Source organism: Symsagittifera roscoffensis, chromosome 9, assembly GCF_963678635.1.
Source record: "Symsagittifera roscoffensis chromosome 9, txSymRosc1.1, whole genome shotgun sequence".
Lineage (NCBI taxonomy): Eukaryota > Metazoa > Xenacoelomorpha > Acoela > Convolutidae > Symsagittifera > Symsagittifera roscoffensis.
In genome coordinates this window covers 28,867,430-28,880,245 of record NC_087070.1, presented here as the reverse complement: position 1 = coordinate 28,880,245, position 12,816 = coordinate 28,867,430, and the positions used below count along the sequence as shown (strand labels likewise).

General features: G+C 44.3%; 2 protein-coding genes across 2 annotated transcripts in view; one reads left to right on the top strand and one right to left on the bottom strand.

The window, feature by feature from the left end:
• The window catches only part of LOC134854316 (nonsense-mediated mRNA decay factor SMG8-like), a 33,529-nt gene extending 21,218 nt beyond the window's left edge, over positions 1-12,311 (top strand). Inside the window, exons 5-6 of the mRNA XM_063870521.1 lie at positions 10,127-10,364; positions 10,529-12,311. Coding sequence (XP_063726591.1) covers positions 10,127-10,364; positions 10,529-12,092 — 1,802 coding nt within the window. The 3' untranslated portion in view covers positions 12,093-12,311. The remainder of the gene's footprint in view (positions 1-10,126; positions 10,365-10,528) is intronic.
• The window catches only part of LOC134854323 (uncharacterized), a 348,488-nt gene that overhangs the window by 202,393 nt on the left and 133,279 nt on the right, over positions 1-12,816 (bottom strand). The gene's annotated exons all lie outside the window — the stretch shown is intronic.

The window sequence follows — 12,816 nt, the reverse complement described above, 5'->3', positions numbered from 1 at the left end:
CTTCTTGTGGATCGGGATGATCAGTGCGGAATGCCAACTGCTGGGCACCTTCCCCAGTTGCCAGCTCCGGTTGAAAATCTCCAGCAGGGAGAGTTTCCATTCCTGAGGCAGGTTCTTCAACATGAGGGGTGGATCTCGTCTTCTCCTGGCGCGCTGTTCTTCTGTTTGTGCAGAACGGTCTGCAGCTCGGGGAAACTGAAGTCGCTCGCAAGATCGGTGTGAGAGTAGATGTTGTCTCTCAGCCCTGACAGGAGAGCTTGGTCAGCTTCTTTGCCCAGCCTGCGAGGGATCCTGATCCGGCTAACTTCTGCGTAGGTCTTGATGGCTAAGTCGGCTTTCTGTTGGTCTGACACAGCTGCCATGCTTGATTGTCGTGTCTGGGAGTCCTGATCTTTGTCTTCCGTCCATGGCCTTGAGAATGTTCCAGACCTTTGTCGCCGGAGTCTTGGGGTCTAGATCGGCCACATACTCACGCCAGCATGACCTCTTCTGTGTGGCGATTGTCTTTCTGAGCAAGCTCTTCGCTTCGTTGTACCTGCGAGAGAGATCTTCGTCCTGAGGGTTGGCACGGAGACGGTGGAGGGCTCTGTTCAGGTTCGTTTTGGCGTACGCACATTGAGAGTTCCACCATGGTTTGACGGGTTTCTTTCTGGTGAGATGGATACTCTTCTGCGCGGCTCCCAGGACGGAGGAAGTGAATTGCTTCACTTGTTGTTCCAGGGAGGCTTCTGCTGTTGGGAGAAGGGTGCGCGTCAGGATGTCCTGAAACCTTTCCCAGTCAGCTTTCTTGATGATCAGTTGTCGTCTTCTTCTATCTTTCTGTGATCTTCCTTGCCTGTCGATCAAAATCGGCAGATAGTCGGAGCCTTATGCTGTCTAAGGTCTTCCACGAGAAGGCCTGGGAGCTGGACGAGTGCACGACGCTGATGTCCGGGGCTGTGCTAGTGCTATCGCTCTTCATGCGGGTGGGAGCGCCTTGGTTAAGGATGTACATCCTTTTGACGATGGCCCAGTCGTCGATTTCTTCCCCGACGTGGTCCGTGATTTCGGGGCGGTCCTACGATCTGTGCGCGTTGGCATCGGCGCAGATTATGCTGCATTTGTCTATCGGCCAGACTTGCAGTTGGGGGCGGGCGTCTCTGGTGTCCGCACCACTTTTCGCAGGGGGCACTTGGTGGTGTCTTCGTCCGGAAGCTTCGTCTCTTAGATGCAAATGACATCTGGGTTGGTCTCGCCTGCAAGATTGTCCAGAATCGCTGCCTTCGAGCGCCAACCATCCAGATTAATCTGGAGGATTCTTATCTTCTCTGGAGCTGCCCTTCTGGTCTTCTTGGGGGCTGTCGTAGCCGCAGGGGCTGCCGGTGGTTCCTCTTCTCTTCTCTGCACCTGCAGTGCTAACGCCAGTGTTCCCACTCTCTGAACTCCTTATGGCTCAGACCCAGGCAAGTTCTGTTGTCCACTGTCTGCAATCTCCGCATCGGATCGAGTCGAACTTTGTGGAGCGTCCACAAATCCCGCAAGGCCACCTGACAGGGCCGGGGTTGGTCTCGATGTCCCTGGAAGTCAGGAGGGTGCGCCACTGGTATGCGGGGTTACCAGGGCGCTTCACCAAAAACACTGCTGCTGGCGGGTCCCGTTGAACTCCCGAAGGTTCTTGGAGTGCGATTTTCTCCTGGGGATTGAATTGATGTCCCATCCGCCGCGTAAAGGCTCCCAGATAGGATAGGCGATCGATAGGTTTCGGCCTATATCAAGTCTGCTTAGTGGCCTCATTTTGTTTCATTTAACGAACAAATAAAGCTGTGTCTTGGTCTGTTTTGAGGGTGAAGGAGACTCAGGAACAATAACTTATCTGTAACTAGAATTCTTACCTATTGCAAGAAATGGACTCATCAGCGTTGCGCATGGATGTTGACCCAAGAGATCAGGGCACATCGGAATTTCAGGTGGCACTGTGTGTTAGCCCGATTTGAGCAGTGCTACAAATCGACCAGTTTACCTTGAGTTTCAATGCCCGATATGCAAGCCTGGCATGCAATGATTTTGCCCATGGCATGAACCCAATAATTTGAAGCAACTGAAGTCAGATTACTGAAAATGGACAAAATGATTTTAGAAAGAAAAACTTGAAAGCTGAAACACTATTTTAGAAACGCAACTAAACGATTGATGTTTAAAATGTTACCTTAATCCACACTTCTTAGTTTACATGGCGCGCCTATAAGAAGCGTGTAGTACAAACGACCCTCTTTTATCCAGGGCTTACAATATTCCTCCCCTGCCAGGAAGTATTTATTGCAATCGCAAATAACAAAAAAAAGGTTCGGGTTCTCTTGGTACTTGGTTTAATTTATAATTTTGTCCTAACAAAATTTTATTCTACTCTAACGCGATACACGTCCCGACGATCCCTTCAGCAACTGGCGCCCCCGCATCTGCAGCAACAACTTCCGTGCCAACTCAGCTTTGACGATATCAACAGTTTTCACTCCAGCAACAACTATTGCACCAGCGGCAACGTCTGCATCAACAAGAGCCCTCAGATTTACACAGCAACATCAACCAACAGATAGGTCTTCATTTCAGACCACAGCAATCAATCCACAGAACAGTTTCGAAATCCCAACCACTTTGACGACGCAATACTCAACCGATATATGCTTCATCGACAGATCATCATCAGTTTCAACAGCATCATCAACAGACTCAATCAGCAGCGACGTTTCACCAGTCTTTCCGGTTACCAAAGATCAGAATGGAAAACTTTGACGGTTACCCAAAGAAAGGGAGCATGTGGTTTCAGGCCACAGTGTACAATCAGCCGACTTATGATGCCGAAAAACTGACCCACCTCCAGACATTGACCATAGGAAAAGCAAATCAATCGATCGCTGGATTTGCCTGCAACAGCGCGATGTATACAACAACACTACAGGAACTTCAGAAAAGATTCGGGCGACCTGACGTCCTTGTGAATAATTTCATCAGACAGCTGCAAAGTTTTCGTTTGCCATCGAAAGGACTCACACATTGAGTTTTCTTCGTTCGTTAGCAACCTTGTTGAAACTTTTTCCAGACTCTTGGATTTGCAAATGACATCAACTCGACGATTAATGTACAGTTTGCAGTCAACAAGTTCCATCACAGTGAACGATTACAAAGGTCCCAGTATCTTGTAAACAACGATATGCAGCAGCCAAATCTTGCCCTGTTTAAAGAATGGTTACGGAATCTTGCCTTGGCCTGCGAGTACTTTCCTCAAGACACTCTTAAATGAGCAAAACCTCACGCAATCATCGTAACTCGATTGAACCAAACCGGAATCATGATGATAGACATTCGAATCGAAACGATAACCGACCTTCAACCAACAGCAAAAGATTCAACATAAAAGCCGCAATGTTTGGGCATTCTGGAACCAGGAGTACCACTCTTCCTGATGCGACAAGTACGAACACCAGTCAATTGAAGCAAAACGAAAATTTTTCCTCTCGAAAAGTCTTTGCCTCAATTGCTTGGGACAACATATGGTAAAATACTGCTCCTCCAAGCGAGCATGTGCAACATGCAATCGACATCATCTTAGCAGCCTTCACGACGAAAAATCTACTACCAGAGGCTCATCTCAGAAGACGTCTTTCCCATCATCACAGCATTCATCACAGACGCATAATTCCATGAATCGACAGCAACAGTTTTACGAACTCTCTCTTACTTTACGTGCCAGTTACGTTGAGACATGAAAACAGGTGCATCAGCACTTACGCCTTTCTACACAACGGTAGCAGCGACAGCGACATACCAAATCAACAGCCGATTACCTTCAACTAGAAGAAAACCAAGATACAGAAGAATTTTTCATCGACTGTTTTCACGACTCCAAGAAGATCACTGCCCGATCAAATAGAGTTGACAGTTCATCCCTTTGTAACGGAGAATTCCACATTGAGAGGGCATATATACTTCAATGTTTGGACTTGAGAATCTTCAGCCGAATACACTCAACAGCATATACCGAGCATACGATCATTTTCGCGACATCACATTTCCCGATTTCGATAACAATCAGGTCTCAACTCTACTTGGAACAGACAACATCGACTTTATTACGAAAACCTCAGTTATCAAAGGACCTGACACTGCCCCTCGAGCAATTGCAACAGCCCTTGGATGGATCATTAGTGGTCCAACTGCCGACATGTTAGGAAGAATTGTCTTTCCTGCCTCCTCAACCCATGAAACAGAATCTCTGTATGACGCAGACGTTTTAGAACTCCTTCTCAACACTTGGACAATGGAATCGTATGGAACTTCACCCCAATTATCATGATCGAAAAACGAACGCCATGCATTGGAAGAGTTACGGAAAACAATCACCCACAAAACAACCGCTACGAACTTGGACTACTATGCAAGCCCAATGCAACTAAGCCAAACAATTACGCTTTAGCTTCGCAGCAGTTCAAAGAGATGTGAACACGACTCCAAAGTGACCCCAACAAACTGTAAATATATCAAAACACAGTTTCGTGTGACCTCAACTAAGGATACTTAAGAAAACTACCCAGTAAAATACCTTCAAAAGGATGAATTCTACCCGAACACGGTGTCATCAACCCCAACAAGCCCGGAAAGCTTTGCCGTATCCAACGCAAAATCCAGATACAGTTTGCCTCAATGACATGCTTCTGAGTGGACCCGACCTACTCAGTAACCTACTTGCCTTAATTTGCCGGTTTCGTGAACGCTAATACCCAATCAACGCCGACATAGAAGGGATGTATATGCAAGTATCTGTTCAACCAGAAGACCAAATTTTTCTCTGAATTCTCTGTGGAACCACCAAACCACGACATTGAATCGACTTTCCCTCATGTGAAAGACCTTGTCTACAACAACTTCTACATGGACGACTTCTACGAATCAACCGACAGCATCCGTGAAGCTCAACGACTTTTCAGCGACGTGCGATTTGTCCTTCAGAGCGGTAGCTTCAAGCTTAGAAAGTGGAAAACAATCAATAGCGACATCCTTGCATCAATTCCTAAAGAATATCGAGCCATCAGTTTTGACGAACTTCTCGACAAAACTACTACCAAACGAATTTTAGGAATTCAGTGGAACATCTCCAGCGACTTTTTTTTTCTTGCCAACCATATTCTACGACCTACTGAAAAAGAAACCAACTCAACGGAATCTGCTTCTTACTCCATCATCAGTGTTCGACTCAATAGGAATTGCCGCGCCAGTTACTATTCGCCTACGCATTTTGCTGCAAAGTGTTTGGAGACAAGGACTCTCATGGGACGAACTTATCAGCAACGCCAACCTTCCAGAATTGTTCACACTACTAAGTGAAATCAACCAGCTTCAAGAATTGAGCATTGCTCGCCAGTGTTTTTTCTTAAGTACGCAAAACTTTCTCTGCTTGTTTTCTCCGATGATTCCTATGCTCTTGCATCCGTCGCATGTTTCGTTTGCATAGACAAAAGCACAGACCAAAGAAGTATATCGTTTGCCCTTGTGGTAGCAGCACAAGTCTGCAATGGATGCATGGATCTGACAAAAGAGAGCAAATATTTTTAGTCAACCGTGTTGAAGAAATATTAGACCTCTCCTTAGCCTCGCAGTGGAAACACTGACCAGGAAACCTTAACCCTGCAGACGACGGAACCCCAGGATTTCCCTTTACCGAATTCACACAAAATTGCCGTTAGGTTCATGGACCCGACTTCTTTTTAGCATCGGACCAGCAATGGCCCGCGCCACTTCAGATTTCAAAGCCCAAAACTCCATCTTCTAAATTCAATTCTTCTCTCTTTTCGACGGATAACACAGACGAGCACTCACCGAGAGTCTTTCATTGCTCAATCAAATATCATTGGTCTCAAATGTTATATTACATACAAAAGGTTCTCGAAATGGACCCGACTACTTCGAGCAACAGCTTTCGTACTCAGAGTAGTGGAAAGATTCAAAATAAAGGTTAGACACCAATCTCTGATTTGCAAAACAACATCGGATACAACTTCTTCGTTTTTCCCATCTCTTGTGGATTGAGATAACGAGGATCCAACACACAAGAAACCAATTAGACGAAACCAACCAGCCCTAACAGCAGCAGTCTGCCAACGCAGACAGACCGAAACCACATCTTGAGGTCGGACGAAATCACCAACGCCAAATTGTTTCTTCTGAAGCAATCATAGCTGGACACTTTCGCCAACGACTACGCCACACTCAAACGTGGTAAATCAGTATTACCCAGCAGCCGCATTGCATTAGACCCCTCTCCCCGTTCATCGACGATAAAGGATTTCTTCGAGATCATGGACGCTTACAAAAATCTGGACTTGATTTTTGCTCGAAGTACCCCATCATTCTCGACGGAAAACACCCCGCTATTATGCTAATGATAGGACATACTCATGTTACAACCCAGCACTCTCCACCAGAGCACACCAGGAACACTCTACTGGATTCCGCGCCAGATCACAGATTCGAAAAGCCTGCAACAATTGCTTAGCATGCCGTCGCCAATTAGCTTATGGTATCCAGCATGAAATGGCTGCTCTACCATATACCCGCTTTCCTGTGAAAAACCCTTTCCCTTTCAAAATACCGGACTGGATGAACCAGTGGCCGAGAGAGAGGAGTTCTGTTATCTGTGCGTTGTGTTGTTAATGCGCATGGTTCTTGGGACGCGAGCAGAGATTCGGATCAGCTGAGAGAAGAGATCGACGACTTGTTGATTGACATTAATATGACACATGTGAATAGTGGCATTCCGACACCTGTTCGACAGCTGGGTCCCGCGATGGTGAAAACTGCACTCGACATCACCATTGCGCACAGATCAGATCTGTGGCGAGTAGCTATTCTCGTCATTGGCTCCCAAGGGATGTTCAACTTGTCATTGGCTCCCAAGGGATGAAGGAAGAAGAGTCAAGACGGAAGTTTAACGATCTTAAAACGGGCTGGGAGAAGTACAGCGGAAGTTTGCCAGAGTAGAATGCAGATCTTTCTCTGGAGAAAAATTAAAAGGTCCTGGTCGAGACCGCACAGAAGGAGATAAAGGATTCAACAACTATCACCAAGGTTGGGAGTAATAGGAAGCTTTGGTGGTCTCGTCTCTGTGAGAGCGCGAAGAAGTTGATGAAGGATGCTTTCAGCCTGAGAAGAAACCATTGTGAAGAAACAGATCACGAGAGAGGACTTCCTTGTGACGAAAGAAGATCTGAAAGGGACCACCGGAAGGAGAACTGGGTGACAGTTTCACTGAAATTGAACTGGCAAGAGCTTTACAGAAGATGAAGAATGGAGCTGCCGGTCATGACGGAGTTGTTTCTCAGATGATTAAGCATTTGCCTGAGAATTGCATCATATTTCTGCTTCGGGTTTTCGACATCGAGGAACAGTTCTCGATTGCTAGAAATGAGCAGTAATTGGGCAAATTCTGAAGAATGGTAAGCCGCCTGCTCAGATTAAGAGTTATAGGTCGGTCTCATTGTTGCCGTGCGTTGCCAAAGTTCTGGAGTCAATATTGGAAGCCCGTGCTCAACATTGGGAAGAGTATACATCTGATTTCAGATTGTCAGTCAGGGTTTCGCGCCAAAAGATCTACAACATGTTCTCGCCAACATCTGCCAAAATGCTTTTGACATTATAAAGATGAAGAAAGGAACAGTGGTTACGGCAGTGGACTTCAAAGGAGCCTTCGATAGAGTTTGACAAGGTGTTCCAGCAGGGAGTTCAAGAATATCCTCTGTCGCCCTTACTTTTCGGTCATGCCACGACCAGTGTGCCAACGAGGGTGGTTCAAGACGCTTCAGACACCAAAAGCGCCCAATTTGCAGATGATTACTCGCTTTATAACGAAGCTTTCTCTCCCGAATCCGCAGCAGCTATTCAACTGGCTTTTGACAGCGTAATTTCCTGGGCTAGTGACCACTATATGCTCATTAAACCATCCAAGACAGAGGGTTCAGTCATCAGCCTGGACCCGAGAGAAACGGCAAGCAAAGCGCAACCAGCTCTACTACTGGAGAGCACACTGGTTCCGTTCAACAGGTATATCAAGATTCTGGGTGTGAACATTGATACACAGTTAACGTTTTCCGAACACACTAGCATCATAGTGAAGAAGATGAGTGAGAGAACACAGCTGCTGTCTATTTTGCCAGGGAAGAACTGGAGTATTGCATCCGCAGATTTCAGAAGATTACAACGCCTATGTCAGTCAGGAGCAATTTACGCTAGTGAAGTATGGGGCTCTTTTTCTCTGACTCAAATTGGAACAAGTAAGAAACATGCAGCAATAGAGCTGCGAGAGTTATTTGTGGCACACCTGCAAGCTCTAAAGCAGTCGTAACTTATACACAAGCTCGGGCTTCTTCGTTGAGACAGTATGATGACGAAGAAGCAGCCATTTTGTACAATAAGTTCCTCCGCGTCCCGACAAATTATCATCTGCGTCTTATGACAGATGACGGCCCACCTCAGAGACTGAAAGCGAGGGGGGACAGCAGGTTTTGTCCAGATTGGAGAGCTACCGCTAGAAAGAAGTTTCAAGATAAACCTGAAAATCTAAATACTAAAGAGTACATTTTGAGGACTAGAGAGGCAGCTATACTAGAAGATTACCGGCAGAAAATGAATGAAGATCATTTACGCAGACGAATTGGCATGGCTTTGGAACATTCTACAAACCAAATGAGCGAAGAGGAAGTTCTGCTGCATAGGCTCCGGATAGACCGCTGTAATTACCTAGCAAAAACTGAGCATCTTTTTGGTCGTATTGAATCTCCGCAGTGCCGAATTGCCAGAGTGAAGAGGCGAAGACACGGAGCTTTTCAGATTGAAATGTAATTAATGTATTAAGGAAAGAAATGCCAATTTGGGATTAGATCCTTGTATTACAGGGCTCCAAACAAATCCAGAGCAAATCTTACAGTTGAATGGTCGAACAGGACGATTTAGTCCCTCAAGTCAACCATGACGAGCTCCAACAACAATCAAACAAACATCTCTTTAACTTTAATTAAAACTCTGGAACTCTAACTTAAAGTTGATAACTGCAACTAGAACCCTATTTATATTCCGACCGATATAACATATACTAACTATATCCCATTTTTAGCTAAATACACCATTATTATATTTCAAATATTTCCTTTTAGCTGTAGAACACAATTCCCAATTCACTCTCTAGGAATCAGATAGTTTTGAAGTCTAGTGGAAAAGGAACGCCGTCTAGGATCCAGAACGACACGGATGTTACTGAAAAGTTACCATAGGGAATTAATATCTTTTATAAGTCTGAAGTTTTGCTGATTTTTTTTGGCTTAAAGGGTATCTGATTATGTTTTTTCGGCTTTGTTACTCCTTGGCAAATTTTCTTTCGATGATAATTTCATCTTCAATTGTCTTGGTTTGATTTAGGGAATTAATAGCTTTTATAAGTCTCGTTTTGCTTATTTTTTTCGGGTTGAAGGCTATCTGCTTAGGTATTTTCGGCTTTGTTACCGCTTGGCTAGTTTACTTTCGATTCTGATTTCACATTCAATTGTCTTGTTTTGATTTTGTTTATGCTAGCGAGCAGTTTTGTTTTAGTATGAATCTTCTTTTTTTCTAACCTAGCTCGCAAATAAAAGTGTTCATTAAAAGTGTTCACTTGTGTGCCTTTTTGCTATAATCAGGATATGTAGCATCAGAAATTTCATAGCATCTGTTCTCGGCTTTATTTGTAGCTAGTGTTTGTGACGGACTAAGCAAACGTGGATGAGTGTTTAGTGCGTGAGACTGATTTCTAGGTCGTAGGGCCGATTCCGAGACGGCGCTGAATTTTTGCTAATTCGAGGCTTATTTTTACATTTTCTTATTGCATTTTGTAAAAGTGTACAGCTGCTTTTTGTCGCGTTCTCGCTGGGGTTTGCGCTGGTCTCGCATCTTCGCCTCTGTGTTCAAAACGTGCCTTATTAGTTTTGATAGATCTAGTTGTTTCGACATTTTCGATTTTTTTCCGACTTAGTTTCGCCTCTCTGTTTAAAATTGTGATCAGAAAGATGACTGTAATCGGCTTACGATATGCTACCTGATCAGTGAGCGACATTTTCTTACTGCGTAGGTTTGTCTCAACTGTGGTCAGATCATATCGAGTGGGTTCTGAAGTCTTCTCGCAACGAGACTCCCCTGCAGCAGAAACACTCGTTCACAGACCCCATATTCGACTTCCCTAAACTCAGTCAGTGGGTTACGTTTGCAAGTACAGTCTATGAGTTCTTCTTGGGAGATACAACTGAGTGCAAGTACTTTGAGGAAGTGAAGGCAAATATGGATGTGTTGAGCAAGTTTTCTGATCACAGGTACTGTTTAAATTTCAACTAAAGGTACCCACTGCTCATTGAAAACGATCGGCCTATTTTATTTTGTTCATTTTAGGCTTAGAGACCACTGATGCTTCGTCATTAAATTTTCCTCGTCTTAACAATGCTTCTATTTTATTAGTATTCTCTATTTGCGTTAACAGGTGTGCCAAAGCTCTGCCTTCCGCTTTCCGAGTGTATCAAGACAACCTTCCAAACCAATATACTTCCGAAAAACATTCGATCCATGTGCAGAAAGCAGTGTCATACTTCTCAAACTACGCCAGGGGACCCTCTTTTGAACGATATCTGCAGGAGCTAAAGGAAAAGTGTCATCACTATTGGCAAAATGGACACCAAGTATGTGAGGTGCAAAGTTTGACTAACCATCACTGTGTATACGGGTTCCATTTCACAACTGATGAAGAAAAACAAGCGTGTGCTAACTCGAAAACTGGAGCAGTGAAGCCGCACAACAGCAAAGTGAGATCAAACAGTGCATGTAACTGCGGACGAAAAGTTGGCAATCGAGACGACTCATTCACTATTGTGGAAGCTAATATCACTTTCTACCGAGAGATGGACAAAAAGTGTTGCGGCTCCCTGGAGCGAATATTTTTCCCGACGGCTGAGTTTCAATCTAATATAAATCGAGCTGAGTTCCAAAACACATCAGTTGAAGTTAAACCATCTAGATCCGTGAAAGATTTCATTTTCAAATCTCAAACCGACGAGCAAGTTATTGACGTACGCGCTCTTGAAGCTTCACAGTCGCAATTTACTGGAACCCAGGATTCCAAAGGCTCCACTTATTTAACCCTTGACGAATTGAGCATCACAGACTTAGCTCAACCATCCGAAAATTCGGCAACGAGTCTTGTAGCGACCCTCAACAAGGACTCGGACCCAAATACTGTCAGAGCCTTAGCTACAAAAACTAATGTAAGATCGTCGGCGAAAGCATCGAAGCCTCAAGTCGATATGCTTTGCTCAGAATGCGAGGATCTCTTTTTGCCCGAGACTAACATGTGGTCATTTGTCAAGTTTGGTCAATATTCTTCGTACGAGAGCTTCAATGGTTTGGATCTCCCAGGATTCATTCATGGAACCAACTTCTTGCTGCCATTTGATGCATACTTGGTACAAAACATGGATGAACTTTGGCCTCAACTTAAGACAAAACCAGCCGAACAGTTTGCGAATGTTCAAACAGGGAAGCGAAAAACTCATTCTGGACAACAGACGTGTTCGGGAAATGTGACGGTGGGAAACAAAACAACTCGAGCATACATAGGCTATGAGTACGAGTGCTTCAAGGGAACCCGGTTCTTTTTATCGTCTCCCGATTGTCTGGTCAAAGGATCACCGGCAGGTCCAGACGTGGCGATGAATGCAATTGCCAGCAGCATGCCTCTTTATTATCAGTGTGGTTGTCGCATGAGCAAGAACAGACATTACGCGCAATTGATGCGAATTCACTTTGTGACTCCGCCGCTAACAAGTTTAGCTTTGAACCCTGTTGTTCGGCCCCTGGGAGAAGGTAGTGTGGCCTTTTTTCCTCAGTGGGACCCGATAAGGGTTCCAGCAGATGGATACTGGGTGCTGCGGCTGCCTTACATCTACAGCTCCTCCAAGGGTCCCATTCAGCCACCGAGAGATGCAGCTCTGGCTAGTCTGGCCTGCATCGAGGGAAACTTAGTGACTGGCGCTAGTTTCAAATCACATTGAGGAACAGAAATAGGCAAGTCAAGCAGATATCAAAACATGGGCATGAAACACAAAAAGTAGAGTTGGATAAAACCGCGAAACACGAAGACATTTGATCAACTTGACCGCCAAGAAGAGTTGAATAGTACAGGTTGACACAGATTTTTAGACAAGAAAACTAGTCGATTTATTGATTTGTTGGGCAGGCATGTACACGATAAAATTAAATCCATTCTTTAGTATGTTGTTTTGCCTAAACCGAGGATATTCTATTAGTCGTGAACAATAACGTAAAACGTTTCAAATATGAATCGCCCCTTTGATTGGTTTTCATTCAATACAGTCCCTTTTGACTGATCATGATAGCAAAAAATTGAAATTAATCTAGAATAGTCCAAACTTGCTAAGAAGCCCCGCTCTGTCAATTACATGCCGATAATTCCTGTCAAGTTTTCAGTTTATTCCGGCATGCCGCATTAGGGAGGAATTTTGGGCTAATGTTTTTAAAATTAAAATCAGCTTCTAAAATTTGTTCATATTAAAAATTAAAGTATATTTAGGCTAATTTTATCTAATTCGAAGCAAATTTGAATTACTTAAAACTTCAAAAAACGGCACAAAATGGAAAAAATGAAAACTTGAGAAGTTCAGACAACATTTTTCAAGGTGAGCTTTTTCTCGTTAGTCATAGTTTAGTTGAGCCTAAGTACTCAACCTTCAGGTCAAATATTTAAGATTAAACCTT